This window comes from Acanthopagrus latus, chromosome 11 (genome assembly GCF_904848185.1).
Source record: "Acanthopagrus latus isolate v.2019 chromosome 11, fAcaLat1.1, whole genome shotgun sequence".
Lineage (NCBI taxonomy): Eukaryota > Metazoa > Chordata > Actinopteri > Spariformes > Sparidae > Acanthopagrus > Acanthopagrus latus.
In genome coordinates, this window is record NC_051049.1 from 15484170 (window position 1) to 15506344 (window position 22175).

At 42.3% G+C, this 22175-nt stretch overlaps 1 protein-coding gene and 1 long non-coding RNA gene across 3 annotated transcripts; one reads left to right on the forward strand and one right to left on the reverse strand.

Moving 5' to 3' along the window:
- Positions 1-203: 203 nt before the first annotated feature.
- On the forward strand, positions 204-3845 carry LOC119028588. The gene is made up of 2 exons (XR_005077753.1): positions 204-701; positions 1299-3845. It is a non-coding gene; the product is annotated as an uncharacterized LOC119028588 (long non-coding RNA).
- On the reverse strand, positions 1543-21933 carry ccdc50 (coiled-coil domain containing 50). 2 transcript variants are annotated; one of them, XM_037114742.1, is made up of 12 exons: positions 21584-21933; positions 16538-16600; positions 13934-14063; positions 11700-11790; positions 10968-11070; positions 7538-8434; positions 6675-6826; positions 5529-5573; positions 5098-5259; positions 4863-4945; positions 4624-4733; positions 1543-4003 (listed from the first exon to the last, which is right to left on the reverse strand). In XM_037114742.1, the coding sequence occupies exons 1-12, from the start codon at positions 21636-21638 to the stop codon at positions 3984-3986; spliced, it is 1911 nt and encodes a 636-aa protein (XP_036970637.1). In that variant the 5' UTR covers positions 21639-21933; the 3' UTR covers positions 1543-3983. The 2 variants fall into 2 exon arrangements, with proteins under 2 accessions (XP_036970637.1, XP_036970636.1); XM_037114741.1 differs by having other exon boundaries at positions 11700-11799.
- Between the last annotated feature and the right edge of the window lie 242 nt (positions 21934-22175).

Sequence of the window (22175 nt, forward strand, 5' to 3'; positions counted from 1 at the left end):
CTTTGTTTTTCTCTTCGCAGGATTTTTCTCCTCACAATATGTTCTGTTACCCGCTCAGCTGGAAACTTTGCCTGGGAATTTGTGTGCACAACTTTTTTCAGTCATTGTTTCTGGTCGTGTGTGTAATGTGCGTCCAAGGCCACAGAGAGAGGCACCGCATCGAGGATGGATGAATGGATGGGTTGTTGTTGTCACTTCGTTTATTGGACACTGAGTTTAAACCTCTTGATGCAACACAGAAAAAGAAAAATGTAGGAACTTGTGTTGGGGGTGGGCTCATGCTTAGCTGACTGGCTGTAAGGTGATTTTTTTTTTTTTTTTTTTTTTTTTAAAGGCGGAGGTGCCATAAAATGTCTGTTTGTAAATGGATGACAACCCGAGGCACTTTGACATTTTGCACCATCACAGTAGAACTGGTCCCTGAAAGCAGCATCGCAGCAAAACTCTTAAGTCCAGGCTTCCTTTTTTTTTTTTAAATAATAGACACCCAAGCAGAGGCTCACCCGGGAGCGGATTTCACAATAGATTACCACATTGTTACCAGACGCCAGCAGTTACAGTACGTTCCTGGCTGGCGGAGGTTGGTGGAGGTCTGGTGGAGGTCTGGTGGAGGTGTGCGCCTCAGCAGTGTGGTTGTGACATATCCCACAGAGGGCACGGCAGCGGTGTTACCACACGCAGACGAGGCATCAGTATGTCAGGTATGTGGGTGAACCAGCTCTGCTCAGCGCTTCTCGGAGGGGATGGGTGGAAACTCTGTGGCATGATTGATTATTAAAATGCGCTGCCAATAAGGAAAAAAAAAAAAAAAAAGACGAGCCGCCGCTGACAGGAAGCACTGCGCACAAGGAAATGACCGCACTGTAAAAAAAAAAAAAAAAAACACGAGTTGAGTTTAGGTGGGAAATAATTCGCATTTAAGAGTTTCATAGTGTTGCAGATTAGCTCATGCTATGTGTGAATGTACGCGTGTGTATTTTGCTCTGATGGAAAGTAAACCTGAGAGAACGTGACGCTCGTTCAGCAGCAGCTCTGCTGTTTACAGAGCAGGCCGGCTGTCTTGTCTTCAAGCTTGTCTTGGTGAAGTCAATATTAGCGCGGACAAACAGCTGCAGGTCAAACAGCCGCGCTCACACTCTGCTCCCTTTCCTGTCGTGTTTCGAGTCTACTTGGATGAATACTGTATAATGTTATAGAGACGCTCTATGAAACATTCAGAGCCAACGTGAGAGGAAACTGGGTGTCCGCCAACACAGGCCACAATTAAAAATGTTTTTTTTTTTTTTTTTGGTATGCAGGTTTTCCTCCAGCAGGTCAGTGGCTGAAGAGTTTGGGGCAGAAGATAAGAAGTCAGCTTGTCTTTCTTGTCAGGCTTCAAACCTGCCACACATGTGGTTAAGAGACATCGTGGCCCTCAAAGGGTGATAAAGAAATCACCTTTTAGAAACCTGGAGGTGATTTCTTCAGGGTTACTTCAGGACTACAGACCTTCCTTTGTGTTTTTTTAAGGACTTAATGAATGAGTCAGATTCATAAACAGTGGAAATGCTGATACACTTTATTACATTTTGAGATGCTATAGGTAAAAGCAACTTGTTAATTCGTTTCACTTTAAAAAAAGTTCAGTTACAGCAAGTTCCAGCGCACACACACACACACACACGTGTTGGATCATGATTGGTAGATTGCATACAAGCCCTGGATTAAAGAAAATTAAAAACGTTAACACTTGATGTTTTTTTCCCCCCCGATGTAGACAGCACTCGATTCCAACGTAACGTCTGACGCACAACATCCACAAATACACAAAGACGCATCCTGATCAATTTTCTACACTTCTCTTCATTTGTCGACATGTCCACAGGGTGGCGCTCTCACCAAAGAATAAATTAAGAGTCCCATCTTGGCGGGTGTGGCAGCTCTGCTACAACCACAACAACTCTATGAGCTTTCCCCATTTCCAAGTCCCTGAAAAAATTACAAACGTATGGCACAAATCTCATCTGGTCAACAGCAATAAGCACATATTATAGTTCAATAACACCGGCGGGTTTATCCTCGTCAACGAACATATTTCACTCTGCTAATTTTCTCTGGACATGGAGGGAATCATTTTGGAAGCACTTCAGGATCTTCTATTACAACATGAGAACCTGAAAGCAGCGCTGGATGTTCACTAAAGTGAAGTGACTCACTTCATGGCCAAAATTAATATTTTCCTTAAACTCAAAAGTCTGAATGTGCTTTTCATTTTCCTTTATCATTCTCATTCAATATGAACAGAAAGTATTGTATCTTAGAAGAGTAAACACACTGAAATAGGTCCCTTTGAACAGTGATTTATAATTTACATCCTGTGATCATGTGACTGCTTTCCCTCCATCCAAATGCACGACTATTGTGGGAATGTTTGCTTTTTCTGCAGGCAGGAAGTAATGTCTGCCTTCAAGTTTGAGACAGAGAGAAGAGGACTGGAAGTGACAGCAGGAAAGCTTGAGGGAGCGGAAAATGAACAGAACAATCTGAGGAAAAATCAATAAAATATTGTATAAAAAATAAAATATAAGGCTCCCTTTTCTGAGCAAAGATAACGAGCAGGACACAAGATAACTGGACTGAAGAGAGGATTTTGTATTTTCCACAATGGGGAACATGATTTGGTAACACAAGTTAAAAAAACAAAACAGAACAAAAAAAAAACAGGATATTTACAATCAAATAAAACTAAAACATTTTTCAACCGCACTATGTCTGTGCGTTAAGCACAAGCATGAACACAGACAAGCAATGTACATGCATTTCATTTTGGTACTGGTTCTTTTATGGTCCAGTTTTGGTTTGTAAATGACAAGCCGATATGAAATTGTGACAGAAAAGTGATACATAGTACAGTAGTATATAAGCTTCATTCACAAAAAGAAGACTATTTGCTTTTTGTGGCTTTAGCCCTTTCTGACGATAAAGAGGGAGCCAGATCATTTACAGCTGAAATGCATGTACACAGTTGTATACTTTCAGTAAGCATGCACATAGAAACAATGAGTCTTACACAGAATATCATCCATCTGCTTTCAGTTTGAGGGTGATGGGGTTAGAAAAGAAAAGAGAAGAAAAGAAAGTGCCACGCACAAGCAGAGAAAACAAGCAGCCAATTAAATGTCCAATGGATCATCACAAAGCTCCACCTCCCTCTGCATGGGAACAAGGTTGCAAACACGTCAGAGCCAAAACCACCAGCATCTTGATAAAGGCTTATTTTATATGTTTTGTGTGAATACAGCAACAGAAATGTTTCCCCCCCCCAGAGTCGAACACTGTGTGGAACGGGCCTGTGTGGCCTCGTTGCACGACGCGACAACAGAACAGAACTGCAGCAGGGGTGTACAAAGCAGCTGCCATGTTGGTACCTAAGACACTGTAGCAGCCATGTTGGCGCAGACAGGCACGTCCCATGAAGAGTCATGAGGAAATTGGAGATTGCATGGTTATATCCAGCGGAGGCCTTGAGCCCTTGTGACGGCGTGGTCCACCGAGGGGACGAACATCGGCACACGACGACCACAGCAGGTTAGGAGGCGGTTCCTTGATTTCAACAGCTGAGAATCAGGGGAGTTTATGTCACAAGGTGCAGATTTTAGCTTGTCTTGATGTTGAGTCAGTTAAAAAGAAATAACAATTTGAAATCACTATAAAAAAAAAGGATGATGATGATGATGATGATGATGATAATGATGAGGAGGAGGAGGAGGAGGAGGATGATGACGATTACTGTGGTTCCAGCACTCAGAGACCCACTTCTTTAACTCTGGGCCCAACTTTGGAGGGTATTAAAAAAAAAAAAAAAATCCCATTGCCAACTCATTAGATTGTCCCAAGGCTTTTGGTCAAAAGAGTGTGAATGGCTGAGAACAAAAAGATAAATAATAAAAATAAGAGGACGAAGGAGGACTGACAACATGTCTGCACATGGTAGAGAGCCTGAGTCACCGCTTGTAATAGGCACCTGGAATAGACAGAAGAGACAGAGATCCATCAGCAGCTTCATACGTCACACTGCAATTTCACTTCTACTGGCCTTTCTGCGCTGCACTTTTTGAGACATCTTTTTTTTTTTTGGGAGGTCGTGAATTTATTTTTGTTGATTATGTGAGCTACCCTTCCAGTTATATGAAACAAGGACTGTTGGTGTTTCAATAAAAATACATCAATTCACAGAAACTAGGATACTAGTTGTATAAAACAGCATTTTAAAAAGCACTCATTAACTTAAAATGGACTAATCATGCCTGTGATAACTGCCGTAGGAACATTTTCTAGAAGCACTGCAACAAATAATTAAGCTCTAAAATATTTTCAGCCATTTAAATGTAAGGATCTGCTGCTTGTCTGTGTCATTGATGATAGAAAATGTTGAGTCTTTAGGTTTTGGACTGTTATTTTTTGATCTTATAAACTTCTTTTGACTTGGTGATGAAAAAATAAGAATAGAAATCCAACATGCGAGAAATATATATACATATATAATATGCTAAAAATGATAACGTGATCAGGTTAACATTATGCAACGTGTCGCTAATATGTAATCATGAAAAACACAGCAGTGTTGTCACATGAACTATGTACCTTTGTAAGCAGCCTCAGGTCTGGCAGGAGCCCGAGGGGGAACAGGATGATCCGAGTAGCCGTAGCCAGAGTTCACATTCTCATAATCGTGCGCTCGAGGCTGAGGAGGCCTGAGACAGACAGAGAGAGAGAGAGAGAGCGAGGGAAAAAGGAAAAATTAATGACATTTCTGAGGTTTCTGCTCCTCGACTGAGTGGAAATATTTGGTTTTAAGAAGTATTCTTGCCGAGTGTTGGTACCTGGCAGGCTTATTGTGGTTCCTCTGCCTCTGGTAATCATACTCGTCTCGTGTTCTGGGCCGGACGACTTCCTCCGAGCTTGGCTGAAAATCAAAAAAAATTATAGTCTCTACAATTATGGTTATAGTACCACAGTGGAAATACACTTTGTTTTTTAGAAAATAAAGTCACAGGCCGCAAAAATATTTCACCCCAAAGCACACAATATAAAATGAGTATGGTTACAGAAAATTACCCTGTAGTCTCCCTCTTGCCGCCTCCTTTCCATCGCCATCCTCTCCATGGCCAACCTCTCCCTCTCTCGCTCCTTCTCTTTCTCCCGCTCTCTCTCGTGCTCCCGTTCTCGATTCTTTTTGTATTCCCTTTTCTCTTGTTCCATCATGAGCCGAGCGATTTCCTGCAAGACAATGAGACATCACACGTCAGAACCCGACATGATCAGTTGGTGACACGCTCTGAAAACACCCTGTTAACACTCAGTGTGATGTCACGAATGCAGAAGTAGGTTTCTTCTTCTAAACTTTCTTTACGCAGAAGGAGTGAAGTTCAGACATAGCTTTATACACTCAGGGTTGTATGATAAGAAAAACAGAGCTCAGGAAATGAAAGGATATAAAAAGAGGTCAGATAGTATAAGTAAAGTTTCCAGACTTCATGCCCACTCACCTCATCCTGCGCCACTTGGGCGGCACGCACATGCAACTTGCTCGCCTGAAATCAGACAACAAGCAAAAAAGTCACATTTTCCCCAGAGCTGGAACACATTGTTCTGACATTATGTAACATAGGAAGTAACTGAGATTGAGGCCTTTCATTATGTTTTTTTTGACCCTCTGGCTTCAAGTCAAGTGGGTATCGCTTTATCATATTCTGTTCTAGCACCATACAGAACTCCCTCCACATATGGAAGCTGTTGCAACAGTGCAGTAGTGAGGTTTACTGAAGTTGGCCAAAATAAAAGCAGACATCACACTGTTTGATTCATCTTACACATTTGTACATTTCTGAATCTTTTGATAAGATAAAGCATTACATGTTATTATGCTCTGAAACCTTATTCTGTAGAAAGCTGAACAATGCCCATTATTTTTTATATCAGATTTACTGTTATTTAGCTGATTTGACACAATTGAGCATCATACAGAGGCTTGGTGTAAGGCTTCATTCAGACCAAATCAGGCATTGTCACCATTAGCACAGGCCTGTTCCATGTGTGGGAGTGTCATTGTTTGGTACATGAACTTCGCCTGGATTGCTCCTGCTCTCTGCTCCTGACGCTGGAGCATCAACTCTTTCAGATGGGTTTTCTCCATCTGTCAGAAGTATTTCCTCTTGGTCGAGTCTCCTGGCTTTATTGTTGTTTGAGGCACCAAGCAACATTATATAAACTCAGAGCAATTTGGCTGACATGTTTGTGCATTTGTCTTTTTTTTGTCTAAAAATGATGATGCCTGATTTGGTCTGAATGAGCTCTTGCTCTTTATAGCCTTCAGTCATACAGGCGGCTGTGGCTCAGGAGGTAGAGTGGTCGACTGCTAATTGGGCAAGAAACTGAACTTGAGGTTGGCCTTTGAATACAGTGTCTAACGTGTGCACTTTAACATGTTCAGTAAGACATTTTGAGATCTCTCATTAGCCGCTTAATGGAGGAAGAGTTGTTAAATGTATAAAAATGTATCATATCCTCAACACATGATACTGTTTGCTTTATCGGTTGTTTGATTTGATTTCAGTCGTGCATAAAACTGTTCACTTTTCTTCAGCATAAAAAACCCCCACAAAATGTAACACTTTTCTGCCTTCCTTACTCACTTTGATTTCTTCCTCTTGCAGTTTCCTGGCCACCTCCATGTCCTTCAGCTCCAGCTCACGGAGATCAAGGTTTGTCAACCCCTTGGTGGCCTCGCTCAATTTGAACTCAGTTTCTGCTACTACCGCTCCACTCCCTTTGTGCACAATACGTCCTGCGGATGTCAGCACATTACAGGAACAATAGATTAGGACTGCAACTAACAATCATTTTGATTAGTGAATTATCTGTTAATTGATTTCTCATCTAGTTCTTAGTATTTTTAATTTAAAAAAACTGTGATAAAAACATTTTTCATTTGCAAATCAGAGCTTTTGTTTTTTTTTTCATATTTTTTTGTGATAAATTACAAAATCAAGGATTAAAATGATCAAAACATTTTTTTGTTTGATTGTTGGATTAACGCTTTTAGGCACCCGAAAGGGCTGCAGTGCATCTCTGCTGCGTTTTGTTGAATGTTTTGAGATAAGATAATAAAGCCAGCTCACCAGCCCTGAAGCCCTCCGTGAATGCCTAAACTTTAACCCATCAAAATCCACAGAGCTATTCTACTACAAAATCACAGCATACGTTTAAAGGCTCGGCACATTGTGATCTTTGCCTCGCTCAATGCAACAAGCAGCCGGCGACCCCCACATCACAACAGCAACAGACGGAACCATTTCAGTCCTTTAAAATCACATCAGTCATGAGAAATTACCGTGAAATCACCGCGGTGCTCGTGAGAAGAGAAAATTAGTGTTTTCATTAGTGACTGCGATGTTAGATCAACCCACCACCTGAGATTGACACAGCAGAGAAAGCAAATCCAGCACACCACACAAACACCCCCGCAGAGCCCAGAGGGAGGGGCTCAGGGTGGTACCTGTCTCTTCGTCGGGGTGAGTGTCACTCCGTTTTCTGCTGGGACCCTCCCACTGTCTGCTGTCCCCTCTCCCTTCGTTGCTCCTGAGCTCCTCAAACACCTCTTCAGCACCTGAGTTGAAGTGCTGCCGGCCCCTCGCCCTCCTCTCCCTCTCACCGTCATCCCACTCCTCCTCCAAAGAAGCCCTGCCCTCCCTCGGCCAGTCTCTGCTGGGCCTCGGATCTTCTTCAAGTCCCCTCTCCATGCTCCTGGCTCTTGCTCGTTGTCTGCCTCTATCGTTCTCCTTCTGTCTCTGCCTGTCCGTTTCTCTGTATCTGTCCCCACTCTGTACTCGGTCTCTGGATCTTTCCCCATCTCTTCTCTCTCGCCTTCTATAGTCCTGCTCCCTGTCTTTCCTCTGGTCTTTTAACATCTGCCTCTCAGATTCTATGCCTCTTCCCTGAACTCTGTCTCGTTGCCTGTCCCTGTCCCTCTCCCAGTCCTTGTCTCTCTCTATGGGGCTCTGCGGTGGAGGTGGTCTGGCTGGTCTCTCCTTCCTCCTCACCACTGTCTCGGGTTCCTCTCCCCATGGGCCCCTTGCTCTGCCAGTCTCTGTGGGCTCATAATCTGGATACCTGTCCCAGTGCTTCCCTCTGGAGGGCAGCAGATGCTCTGGGTACGGATCTGCATGCTTGCTCCGCCCTCCTTCTCCCACTAGGTAGTGCTCAGGGTATCTGGAGCGGCTGTGGGGTGCTGCGGGGTCCTGTCTTGGGTACCTGCTCCTTTTGGGCTCTAAGGAGCTATAATCTGGGGAGTAATCACGACGTGAGCTCACTGGAGCATGTGCATCGTAACGGCCTGGGGATGTGGATTTGTGACGGGTGGGTTTGTCTAAGTCAAGGGGTCTTCTTGCAGCAGCTGAACAGGGCAGAGATGAAGGAGCGAGGGTGGGAGGATGACAGCGTGGAGAGAATGATGAAGATGGTGATGGTTGATGAGAACATGGAAACATGAAAAATGACACAAAGGAATTACATACACTAAGGTGGTTAGTAAGCACCGAGTTAGACAGCACCTGTGAGGAGATGGATGGATAAAAGATAAAGTAAGTGCGGCAGATATAAAGGGTAGGTGCCCAAAATGTCCAGAGATGTTATTACTGCAGGGAAAAAAAATGAAATAAATAATAGTGAGGTTTAGACATTGGCCTCAAGTATTTGGAACCTAAATAAAAAGATGGTAAATGTGACCTTAAACATGGAAAAACTCCAGACTCTTCAGCTTTTTTTTGTGACAAAGTCAATAAACAATATATGCTGTAGCACCCTTTGGTTAATGGTATACACATCTTGTCATCAAAGCCTATGTGCAGAGTGTGATTAACTATAAGAAAAACACCTCAACATGAGATTGAGAACAACATGTTCCCTTAAGAACACCTGCCTGCTGGGAGTTGGCCTGTGACTGACAAAAGTTTGAATGAAAACAAATGAGCTGAAAAGCACATTGAGAAAGCACACAGCAGAGGCCGGAGGTCTGAGCACTGACAGTCAGCTCAATGGAATTCACTTATCTAACCGGCTGCTTAACGTCTAATCGACTCGACAGGACTTTGTTGATGTTCAAACGTTCAAAAAAAAGAGGCAGGTACAAAGACCTGCTCAGAGTGACCAGGCAGGTTAAATATACTTAACCATCTTTATCTCACATTTTTTTTCACAGTTGTGTATCTGTCAAGGGCAGATAGGTTCTGCCCACACAGTGTAATCCACTGGATTAAGCCAAACAGAGCCAGCAGCATCTAATTTCCTGGGAGGAGCAGCCAATTACATGACTACTGATGAAAAGCAACATGAGGATATACAAAAAAATAAATACTGGGGTTGAGTTTTGTAATGAAACACTCTGCTATGAATTGACAAAAAGGCATTTCTTTAGAGTCTGAAAAACTGAACACCTTCGTGCACAGTGACTATCTCTAACCTGCATGAAATGTATCTGTACTCACCGTGACGCAGTCACAGTCTCTTACAGCATTAGCTGCAGAGTAAACAAAGGTGCTGAATCTTTGTTCTACTGCGTACATTCACACTGCCACAGTTGTATACACACACATAGGCGCATGCGTGCACACACACACACACACACACACACACGGGACATTACAGGTGTGTTGTTACGGAAGACTACACAGCAAACAGAGTGAGCTTGGCAGTGGCACAAATATTTGAGTGTACAGAGAGCAGTCAGCATCAGCAAGGACGTACTGTAAGCTTCATCCAGCCCACCAGCAGGTGATCCATACAGACACAACAGGACAGGTAGACTGACAGCTGGAGATATTTGTTCAGACGTGTTTATGTCATAGACACTGTGGTCTGTCCTCCCTCTGTCCTGTATTGCATGTTTAACTTACACGGCATCCAGGGAGCACAAGGGGTGGAAAGACCCAAAAGCCCTGTTTTAAACAGAACAGTGCTCTGACTGTTCAAGTAAATATGAAATACATGTTTTCCAGGTATATTTGTAAATGTACATGTATTTAGGGCTGCAACTAACAATTACTTTCATGACAAATCAACATTTAGTTTATCAAAGGAAAACTCAAAAAATGCTCATCATAATTTCTCAGAGCCTGTAGTGAACAAACAGTCACAACTCTTAGTCTAAGACTCTTCATTTGTCATAATGACAATGAAAAGCTACAATTCCTTACATTTTAGAAGCGTTTACTGTAAAACTGCAATTCCAACGTGTAGATGATGCAAAATCAACTCTGATCTGAATGCAACTGTCTGCACTGGCTTGTTGACTCAGAACAAGACTTTACAAACAACACAAGAAAGAATGAGCCACAGTTTGTGTTCCAGTAGAAAGCGATCAGCCCTCCAGTGGGATGAATCATGCAGGGTGCTGTGTGCATGAAAAGACTTGAGACAGATTCCAATTCAAGATGTTGATAGTGCTCAAAAATATGTTATGGAAGCATAACAAACACAGATTTGTGGACAAAGTTGTCTACAGCTGGTATGTTTTCTATATACATTCATCTGTATCTAACTGGAGATTACTTTGATATCTTCTGAACTGATACCAACGCACATTTAAGCTACATCTTAAAACTGGAGCACTGTTAAACCCATTCACAGCGGTGTTTGCTCTTGAGAGGGAGCGAAATGACGAACAACCTCTCCGCAGAAACATGTTAGGTTGCCTTCAAGGTCAATTATGAGCTTATAAATACATTCCAAAACCTTTGCTTCATGTCAGCAACAGTCTCCTGAGCTGTGTGGCATCAAAAGCACATCCTCACACATTCAGAGCTGGAAGAAAATCCCAGCCCACGGAAAAGGACCGTTTCTTCCCATGTCCTCACACACATACATGCCAAACGAAGAAAGAGACAGATGAACAGCCGAACATAAACATGAACCCGCTGTGCTCTACCCACCTCCATGATCCTCGAAGTACTCCTCGTCAAAGTTTGCTTCCAGCTGCTTCTGTCGCTTCCTTTCCTCTTTCATCTCCCTCTCCTGCAGCTTGCGAGCGATGGCCTACAAGCAAACAAACATGGCCACAGTAAACACGCTGTCCCACCAGTCTCCATTTGGGTTGTTCTGTAACAAATACGTCTGTGTTTTGTTTGTCGTCTGCCAGTCAGTGTCATTTCAAAACATGTCAGATTACAGTGGTGAGACACATCATTCTCTGATTATTCAAACAAGTATCAAATAGACAATAGAAATTAGATCAATTGGACACATCACTTCCTCAGTTTAGAGGCAAGAAATGTTCACCCTTTAGAGCAATCCATATGATACTAGGAATGTTAAATAATACGCTGTCAGGAATGATGGATGGACCAAAACTAAACCAAAGCCCTTTGTCTTCTCACTGTGAAAAACATCCTGATTCTGTCTCATCAGAATGTAATTAAATCTCTTCTCTTATGTAACGTAGAGCATTTACACATGTACTTAATACAATGAAATACAGGTCGGGTCACTTTGGACGTCATTCAATAATGACAATGCGGTGGCACAAACAAGGTGATGATTCGAGTACCCACCCATGACAGCTCATCGATACTAGAAGTCAAATCACTGATGGGTGGCTGTAACTCACATTGTGCTTAAATGGACAGAAACGTGTGTGTGTGTGTGTGTGTGTGTGTGCTTCTTACCGCATCCTTCTCTTCCTGCTGTCGCTGCTGTTCTGCCTGTCGGACCAGTTCTTCCTGAATCTCCTGTGCGATCTCATTGTCTTGGCGCTCACTGAGGTCCCCATAAGTCGGCATGTGTTCAAGTGCATATGAAGAGGGGTTTAGAGAACAATCAGATGTAAGTGACGGATACATATGGCATTAAATAGCCTCACATAGAGAGACAATCTGTTTGCAGCCATAAGTCAGGATGTGGGTGAGATTCTCTACTTCATGATTAAATCCCAATAAACTGCACAAGATCTTGCTCATTTGTTACGATTCACCATCACTGTAACCATGAACTGTAAGAGAAGTACAGCCCAGTACTACAAAAGTGTTACAGGTGACCATATTTAAATTTCAGATTATTGAATTTTCTGCAGACAAGAATTTTCTGCATTCAGTGCTTCTCGTATAAATCATTCAATGTCTCCCTTTTGAGCACTTTCTGTTGATGCTTCTGCTGGCATTCTTCTGACCCTTGATCCTTTTATCTCACGCTCAGTGTTTTACCATTAGATTGAAATTTACTCTAGCCTTAATCCAGACCGGATTAATGCAGCAGACTGAGACTTTCAAGGAAAATGAAGCAGACCGACTTCAACAGAAAATTAAAACATTCCAACGCTGCCAATATTCACAGGTTTTAATCCTGAAAACAATGTATTATATATGGATAAACAAGCTGCACAGCAATTTAAAATCATCATGTTACACCAGAGAAACATGATCAGCTGTGAAGCTACTATCTATCAGTTGCGAGAGTGTGTGTCTGTGTGCTTCAGGCAGGAGCATGAATATCTTCACTTTGGCTTACTCATCTTTAAACGTTGTGATTTTGACAACACCACCGTAAGCCTTGAGATCATTTCTCTTCTCCGTTTGTATTCATAGACATACATGAGTTTGTAGGGCTTTACTGAAAAGACACACTGACAGCTTAACTACCTTGGCGCTTGCACCGGTTTTTAACCTGAGCAGCTGACAGCTCAGGAAGACTTATGCTGGTAAAAGAAAACAGTGTTCCTTCATAATGTTCTGAGAAACGAGTGATGCATTCTTCTCTTGTCTGCATGTGTGTGTGCAGTCGGATATCTGAGAGTGGGTGAACATGCAGGGGCGTTGGCAAGTGCAGGGTGGATGGCAGTATGATCTCCCAGCATGACAAGCAGCACTGGCCTGCCTGCATGGATGGTGGAGCATCTGGTCTCTCCCCAGGGGCGCAATCCCACTGCCTGATTCTTCTATGCATGTGAGAGTTTGCAGTAGCACTCTCACTAAGCTATGAATCGGCAATTTTATTTTCAATAAAGGGGGGAAGTGGGGGGGGACTCCTGATGCAGCTCTTCATTTGGACTGAAAAACACTTAGCTATGTTTGTGTGGAAGCTGCATAACTCTGGACGAGCAGCTTGAGCTGATCCAAACCTCTTACAAAATATAATGATACAGCAGAGCTGTGGAGACACCACACAGACCACAAGAATTGTGAATGGTCTGCTTGTGTTTTACAGCTGCCAATAGTGAAGACAGCATTTATCAAACAGAAAACAAGTTTTATATTATTCTTCTTTTCAGTAAAGCTGGAAAAAATATATTTTCTCCTCTAGCAAAGCCTTTAGTAGCTAAAATCTTAAGGTAAAGTCACTTTAATCTGATTTATACTGAATGTAGGAATATAAAATCCAGTAATCATAGAAAAAAGCGTGTTGCTCTCTAGCACCAGCTGAGGGTTCACAAGTTTATTTCTGGTCATAAACACAACCAGCTCATCAAAGGGTTAATCCTACACTGAACGGTAAATCAAGTTGGAGTCATCTGTGGCAGGACTTCTGGATCACCTCGCTGGAGAAGCATAAATCTGTTTTAGGTACAGGAATTAAACTAATCTAAAACAGATGCTATCACATATGTCCACAGCTACCACTGTGATGGTTGCTTGAGGCCTTTGAGTAGCACCAGGCATCTAATTTAGGAAATTAGGCTAAATCAAACCAATACAGTTTTATGATTCTGCACATAAAATATACACAACAAGATAAGAGCTTTCAGGTATATCCAGAATCCATATAGAACCCTAACAAGTACAGACAATTACATTTCTAATAGACATGTCTCATCTTTATAGGTCGCCTTCACGCGTTTTAACAACTTTGATGTAAGCATGTATAAATTAGCTGTGTGTGAGTGTTGGTGTGTGTGAGAGAGACATACAGCTCAACAAACTGTTTCTGGCTCTGGACCTTGGCCCTCTTATCCTCCTCCTCCTGCAGCTTCTTGGCCACCTGCAGGTCCTTCTGCACCAGACGGCTCTTATTGACGTTGGACGCCAAGTGGCTCTCAACTGTGGACACAAACACATGTAAGCACTGCTCTTAAATCTGTGTACATGCAAACTGGCTGCCTGGACCATACTAGTGATGAAGTGATGGCGAGTTTATTTACAGATCCACGCTTTCTTGATGTTTTTCTCTCTCGGGGGCAGTAGTATTGTTTAGATGGTCTGCAGGGAAGATAAACGTCGAGGATGCAGACACTTCTGTCTGTGCTAATAAACAGAGGGCGCGCTTAGTCACTGAGAAATGAATGTTCTCAGCTGAGGTGCCATTCCAAGGTTGTGTGATGGCATGTTGTGGGCCGTAACAGATGATAAATCCTGCTTGCTGACGCACTCCCGCCACTTGGAGAGCATGGAGAGCATCACTCACCCCCTCAGCTCTCTTTCACCTGCCTATCGATCTGCTTCCAGCTATCGTGTGTAAAGGACCGAATTACGTTTGGCAATTTTCTTGTGACAAGCTCCATAAAGTTTCTGCTTTCTGACTGGTGGGATTGAAAGAGGAAACTGTGAGTCACAGCTGTGGCAACTTGATAACAAGTCAAGGGGTTGACATTGATTTTTTTTGGATGACGCTGATCAATTGTTTCAGTTTACGACACCGTACAAGAAAATATTTGAAGGCAAAACTGATGTCACAGCCCAAGATAAGGCTATCATTAATCCAGTGCCACGTTTTTTTATTGATTCATCTTTCAAGGCAGCAAAACAACAAAAAACATGAACGGATACTGTGATATTGGTTCATTCAACAAACTCAATGATGTCTCAGGTCATTCAGAAAAAAAGGGGAGTTAGGGTGAGAGAGCAGAACCGTCTGAAGCTCAGACATGTCAGTGTGGAGCTACCCACTGAACCAGAGAAAACACTTTCCAGAGACTAAGGCGCCTAGTGCTGACACAGCCATAACGAAATAATTCCCATGGGACGTTTGGATGCTTCAGTGTTCTGCATGTTCAACATTTTGAATGAAAATGAAAGCCAGCTGTAACTCTACATTAACCTGAACTGAATGTGTCAAAAAGCCAATTTTATAGGATGGCCATCTGTCGATATGATCCACGGGAAAAAAAGAACGACAACTTTGGGCAGCATTCTCCTCAGTGGCCTCCAGGGTCAAAGGTCAAACAAATGTTTTGCCAGCTCATGCAGATCAGTTGGTGTAGTGACAAAGGGAGACAATCCTCGGTTATGGATCGCTGAGGCTTTAAAAGGGTAATAACAACACAAGGACAGGCCAGCCAAAACCAAATTAATCACAGCTAAAACACTGCCTAATCTGCAGTTAGGCTATGGCTGGGTGACATCTGGCCTTCTAGCTTACAAAGCATGCTGCATTTTTAACCCTTTTATGGTGACATAGAGTGACATGTTTACAGAAACTGTAAAACAAACTACTATTCAAAGAAGAAGAGGAGGTTGTGTTTCACAATCTGGGCACACTGAAAGCAAAAGCTCATGAAAGAAATCTGAATATTGACTATTTTCCTGCTGCCCCCTAAATCAGTCACCTCTTCCTGTCATTTCTTGTATGAGAAGATGTGGCGGCCATTAGCCATTTGTGTCAGGAAGAACCTGTAATGTCTGGGTCTTTGTTCGTCAGTGCATCCTGGAGGAATGTCTTTTCAAATAAACTCAGGAGAAGATAGTTTAACCTCCAGTGAGTTCCTAAGATTATTTCTACTGGAAACACTTCAGCAGAAGAGAAAACCAAGACTCCGGCTAATTAAACACACGTGCTTTCATAGAAGAAGCAGCCAATCTAATGACGCATGCAGGGACAAACACAGTGCTAACAAATACACTGTACATGCAAAATGATCCATCTCAGTGCAAACATACAGTGTGTCCTATATAAAAACCTTTGTAAAGCTGTTTGTGCCGTCTAACTGTAGATCCAGATCACATACTGCATCCTACCACAGCCCCTGACTGATATTTTGACATTGTTGTGGCATTCTGCACCATTCACAATGTTAACAGTGTGGCTGAAGCGGGGTTTATGTCGGCTTAATCAGGCTGCAGCCACTGACACTGCAGTTTATGCTGTTGGTCTGGACACATTTTCCAGAAGGGAGAAGAGGAGGGTGCTGGACAGCATTCATTTTTCTCCTGCTGTGCTCGGAAAACAGCTTTCTTTCTTTGTTCTTTTGCAAAGTAAGCATTAAATGACCTTCTATAGGAATGGAGCTGGGCAGCTTGACAAAAACACCTAGCAGTGACGTCACGGCTCTGATACAGAAACCATACCAACTGAGGTTTTTAAAGAGACTGTCTGGGGGGAAAAAAAGGGCATGGACCTATCTGGATGAAAGGAACTTATCAAAGGCAGCAGAGCTTTCCTCTGGACCAAAGCAGTAACATTTAAAGCAGAAAAGAAGGAGACATTTTTACATAAGTACTAGTAAACTGTCTCTTAGGTTGAAAACAGGAAAGCTATTAGGGGACAAATCAGAAGAAAAAACAAACAAAAAACATACTTTCTTGCTCCTGGAGGTTGTAGGCCAGGCAGTGGTCCTCCAACACAGCAAAGTCTCGGCACACTGCAGAAAGACAAAGAGACCAAGATTGTAAAAGAATACCGATACAGCCTTTTATTAAAAATATAAAAAAGTTTCAACTCTGTGCCTGTTGAATACAGCCATCATTTCAACAAACCACATGTTGGTCCTCATTCACAGTTTCAGATGTTTAACATCCGGGCCATCTGTCTGCCCACATGCTTGAACGGAAAAGATACTCAAAATGCCGCACACATGAGGACAGGTGGTGGAGTGTAATAGTTTAACTAGAACACACATGCAGAGAATTGACTATGCAAATTAGGACAGAGTCTGTTTGAGTTTTTTTATGAGCTGACTGGTAGGGGTATGAAAAATAATTGATGCATCGCGATGCGGACGAGGATGATTCTGAATCCATTCACAAATGTCAAAAATCAATTTTCTAAATGTTGATTGACAACGCAAAGTTTATGGAACGCAAGAGGCAAATCTCGGAAGTGTTGGTGGACAGTCGATGGTGGGCACACAACAAACAGCATGGGATGGCTGAGTGCAACATTCAACCGGCACCCTCTGCTTTAAAACAAGTGTGTGGAAGCATTTTGGCTTCTATGACGTTGAAGGGAAAACGGACCTGGACTAGACCCTCACCGTATGAAACTAAACTAAAATATTTTGGAGACACGACAAACATGAGAAACCACATTAAATGTTCCTACGCGGAGGAGGAAGAAAAACAGTCAGTTGTCGTTGCTTCTGATCAGAGGACCATCGAGCAAACGACATCAAATTTTCCACCCAACTTGGAAAGGATGAGGCAGATTACAATCTCTATTGCAACTTCTATTGCCGAGGACTTGTGACCGTATTCAGTCGTCGAGAATCGGGGCTTTCACGCTATGTTGTGCACTTTGGAGCCGAGATACAACGTCCAATCTCGAAGATATTTCACTGACACAGCAATCCCAACACTCTACAACAAGACCAAAACCGAAGTCATGGAATATGATTAATCAACATGATTTAATTGCAGCCTTTTCATATTTTTTGTATGAGAACTGCTTTTTGTATTGTTAACTGTGACATCAATATGCTATCAACAGATCTGCAGGGAAACCCTCAGTCTTCAGTGGGTTTACAGTCCTGCCCCCCACAGAGTCTATCAGTGCAGCCGCTTAGAAAAAGTGACACGACATTGTGACTTTCCTTTCTGCAGATGTTGAATTGCCTAAGATCTTTTTTTGTATGAAAACTGTATTTGAATGTGGTATACAGTAAAATGTTTGCTTTTTGGTCTGAGGGATTCTATGCTCAGGATTCTGTTTATAGTGAGAAGTCCTGGACTCTTTTATTTATTTGTGAACAAGGGAAGCTTTTTATGTTGTTAGTAACTCAGAAAATGCTAAAGTCACAAACGTTATTTTTATTTTAGAGCTGCTGGTACAGGTTTCTATATTTTTGAATGAAAGCTGTGATTTTGGTACAGCAAAATGTTTTGTTTTTTTGGGTCTGAAGAATGATTTTGCTCATTGCACATAACAGGAGGATATGCTGGTTAGAAGTCTATTATTTCTTTATGTTAGTGATTCAGAATATGCTAAAGCTGTATTAATTTACTACATGTATGCTGCTACAGGCACACTTTTCTTTTCCTGTTGGTATTTGCAAAGCTGGATGTTTGCTGGCAAATGTAACCTTCCAGTTGACTTGCCACATTTCTTACATTTGTTTTATCAATGACATATACTGGAAATAAATTAAGTATGGATCATTACAAATATTTGCTTTGAAAGTACCAAGTAGTCACAAAGTGAGAAAAAAGTAGGAAGTGATTAGCAAACTTTGATTTAAATTATTATTATTATTATCATTATTATTATTATTATTTTAAAATCATGCATGGAAATGTACACAGAAAAATTGTTGCATTGAGATTCATCAAGAATCGGTTTAGAATTGAATCGTGAGGTGCCAAGAGATTCCCACCCCTACTGACTGGTATGTTTCATAGCAAAACAAATGAAAACCAGCAACATACTTAATATTATTACTTTTTATAAACTGATGTAAGAATTTGCCCTGTGAGCCCAACAACAGGATATGAGACATTTCAAAACTGTACATCTATAGTTTCTCAGGTTAGAAACTAGGCTCAACAGTCTGATAAGGAGACATCTTGCTTGTGGGTTGATTATTTTCGGACTGCAAAGACACGAAGTGAAACTGAGAATGTGGAAACCTCATTTGCCCTCATCCTGTAAACGCCTCAATAGAAACAGATGTTTGTCAAAAGTTATTTAGAGGTGTGAGGAACCTTGAGAAATGAGAAGTAGGTTTATTAGTGACCGACATGCTGCTGGGTGATATCGCTGAACTGGCCGACAAATGGGCAGTACACGAGTAAAACTCTCCCCCTCGGAAAAACATTTAATATCTATTAGAAGAAACATAACAATGCATGTGTATTTTGCTCATTCATTATTCAAGTTCAATCATTTGATTTAAGCCCCATCATAAAACATTATAGACAACAAATCTAGAAAATCTAATTTCCAACAAACCTATTTAAACGCGAGTCATATCTACTGTAGCAGAGTTTTTGACAGCAACTATCTTTTTTATCCACTCTCTTCTCTTCACATTGCGAACACCGAACAACTAAAACCGTATGGCTTTAATTGTGATCTCACTGAGTCCTATATAGAGTATGATCATATTTTAGATGATCACAAGATTTTCCTGGAAGAATCGATACTCTTCTGCTTGTTTTCGCGCTTCACAAATGCCAGCAGACTTTCCATTTACAGTTGCAATATTACAGATACTGCCAAAATGCTGTGAACATTCATCCTGGAAACAATTATGCAAACTGCTGTGGGAGGGAAGTTGTCGATACCATCGCCACACATGCATCTGAACTGTTGTGAAATGAAGCAGATAGCTTTTTGGGATCCACCGTTCTTCACATGCTGACAGTTTCCTGTGTAGGAAACTGTAGGAGCGAAGGGGACATCGAAGACCTTTCTCACAACCTCAGCTAATTATGGGTTTGTGGACATTATAGCATAGAATGTACTGTATGTACCCTGTAGCATTTTGCTTCTAGGGTTCAGTCAACATGGATCTGACTGGCCTCTGTTTTGCATATATTGTCACACAGTAGCAAAATGTTTTGTTCAGCAGCAGAACTCATGTAAACATCACTGCCTCAAATGCAGAAGAATTAAATGAAGGCATGATTTCATCCAGGATGTAGTCATGCACCGCTTCGCTCAGTGACCAAAATAAAGAGTCAGTTACTGACTCAGACTGTTTCCTTTAATTACTCTTTTTTAAGCGTATTCAAACCATATCATACATCATTTACAAAGTCATATCAATCCTTTCTTTGACATTAATCTTGTATTTAAAGCTCTTCTCCTCCTAGGTTTCATCACAGAGCCTCGCCACACTCAGTAACCTCACATCACCAGGCTCACAGCCCAAACATTACTTCATCCACATAAAAAATTAATAACCAGCTACGGTCTGTGTGTCTGCGTGCATTAAATATCGCACTGAGAAAAAAAACAGATTCTCGGCCAATATTATCCACGAGCACAAGAATGCCTGGGACTCAAACAAATGCACAGACGAGTGGGCCAGACTGTCTGGTCGTATTAGATAGTACAAGACTGTGTGAATAGTTGGGCTGAAACAGATGCTGTGAATCAAGGGCGAGACCTTGGACAAAACCCCCGCCACCGCCTCAGTAGTATGGGATTTGATTAACACGGACCATTTTTCAACCATATGCTTAATCTTCTTAGCCAAGAAACCTGAGATTAATTCTCGCTGGTCGAGTTGTGTACGTGAGACATTTTAACCACTGTTACGATTTGGTGCTGCGCGACAGTTCCTTGAAGAACGCACCATCTAGCTCTTGAGAACAACATACAGCAACAAGTGACAGGCGGATTTCAGCTGTGAGGCCAAGATTTAAAGTTCTCCCGCCATCATTTGATTGCTTTGAGCTTGACTACACAATGCACATAGCCCATAAGGGTCAGGTGTTTGGGCTTCGTGTGTGCAGTTAAAGCGGTGTGCAACAAGAGCAGATGAGGGATGAAGCTGAAACTTTTCCAGCAGCTCTATCAGTCTTTCCCCACTGCAGGCTAGCCAAGAAGCGGGAATGCACGTGCCTTCTTCTTCTCGCTCTGACCAGAATACCAAGCATCCTGCTGAGCAGCTGCATCCCTAACCCTCCAAAATCTGCTCCCGAGCATAAAAGACCCTCTTCTCCACCTGTTTTAGCCTTTTTAATACATCAGTAACAGCAGTTGACACAGTTTTGGGTGCATATAAAAGTTTTAAGGGAAGTGGCTGGTGTTGCATTTTTCTTCTCTCTTCTTTCTCACTGCTCACAAAGTCTTTGAGGCTAAGGTTTCAAAGCAGTGACTGGCAGTCAAGACACATGCATAGTGAAACCAGATATGCCAAACGTGAGATTAAACCAGAAGAGGGCATAGGTCACTTTCACATCACTGTCTACGCAGCTTTCATCAGAACGACAAATTCATCTTGAACTACATAGCTCACAGCAGATAAACACCTCCATGTGATCAGCTCTGGACTCCTACACTGCACTGACCCACAGCAGTGTCGTGCCAGATTGTGTACATCCCATTAACCCACAAAGATTTACCACAACACTGAGGTAAACATGGAGAGGAACCGAATGAACCAAACCTGCTAGAAGAACAATTCTCCTTCTAACCATGAATGAAAACACATTCGAACAAAAGAAACCTGGCACGACGCCTGCACGCAGGCTAAGAAGTCCTATAATCAGTGCTGGCCATCTGACTCCTGGCGTGCTAGCATCACCTAGCAAGCCGTGCTAACAACCATAACAGAGACACCTGTGTTCGCTCGGCTAACGCTAGCCTCGCTGCTGTCACCTAGCTAGCTGTACACCTGTGATGCTAAACATGTAACCTAGCTCGCTTGGCATTTAGCCTAGAAATGTATAATGGACGTTACCCTCTTTCACTCCAGGTAGTTTATTCTTGTCGATGCTAACGTTACATTCAGCCATGTTGTCACCGATGATAATAAGTCACTAAAAAAAAAAAAACAACAAAAAAAAACACGTTGACGTTGAATTACACTTCCGCGTTTCTTCCGAAGGTTAACCGCAGGCAGATTGATCGCCTTTCCTCGTACAGCCGATTGATGGTTCAGGTGCTGGACGGCCTTTTTTGATTAGTTTCGGTCGCCACCCTCCCTCGATACGTCTCTGCTGTAATTGCCTTGCAGCTACTCTGCTGAAGCTAGCGTGTCACGGTTTCTACGAGCGTCCCTCCCTCTGATCTCCCCCGCAGACCGCCAAGCCACACCAGGTACCGCACGACTTCCGCTTAGACGTTTCAAAATAAAAGCTTGTGCCGGTTGCAACTCCTGATCGTAGAGTTCATCACAAAATGTTTTGTCCAAATGTCCTCTGCAACTTTAAACAGTTAGTAGTTATCCTACAGATAAATAACCTCATGTGAAATAACTATTTTAACAGTTTAATAGTTAGTACTATTAAGGCTAACAGTCATTGGGAGCAGCTGAGTATTTTATTGTTGTT

Excerpts from the sequence above, each read along its gene's own strand:
- ccdc50 (XM_037114741.1), bottom strand. The coding sequence starts at position 21,638 with ATGGCTGAATGTAACGTTAGCATCGACAAGAATAAACTACCTGGAGTG. Across the intron at positions 4,734-4,862 it reads AACCACAATAAGCCTGCCAG|GCCTCCTCAGCCTCGAGCGC; the intron begins GTACCAACACTC and ends TGTCTGTCTCAG. Across the intron at positions 4,004-4,623 it reads ACCTGAGGCTGCTTACAAAG|GTGCCTATTACAAGCGGTGA; the intron begins GTACATAGTTCA and ends TGTCTATTCCAG.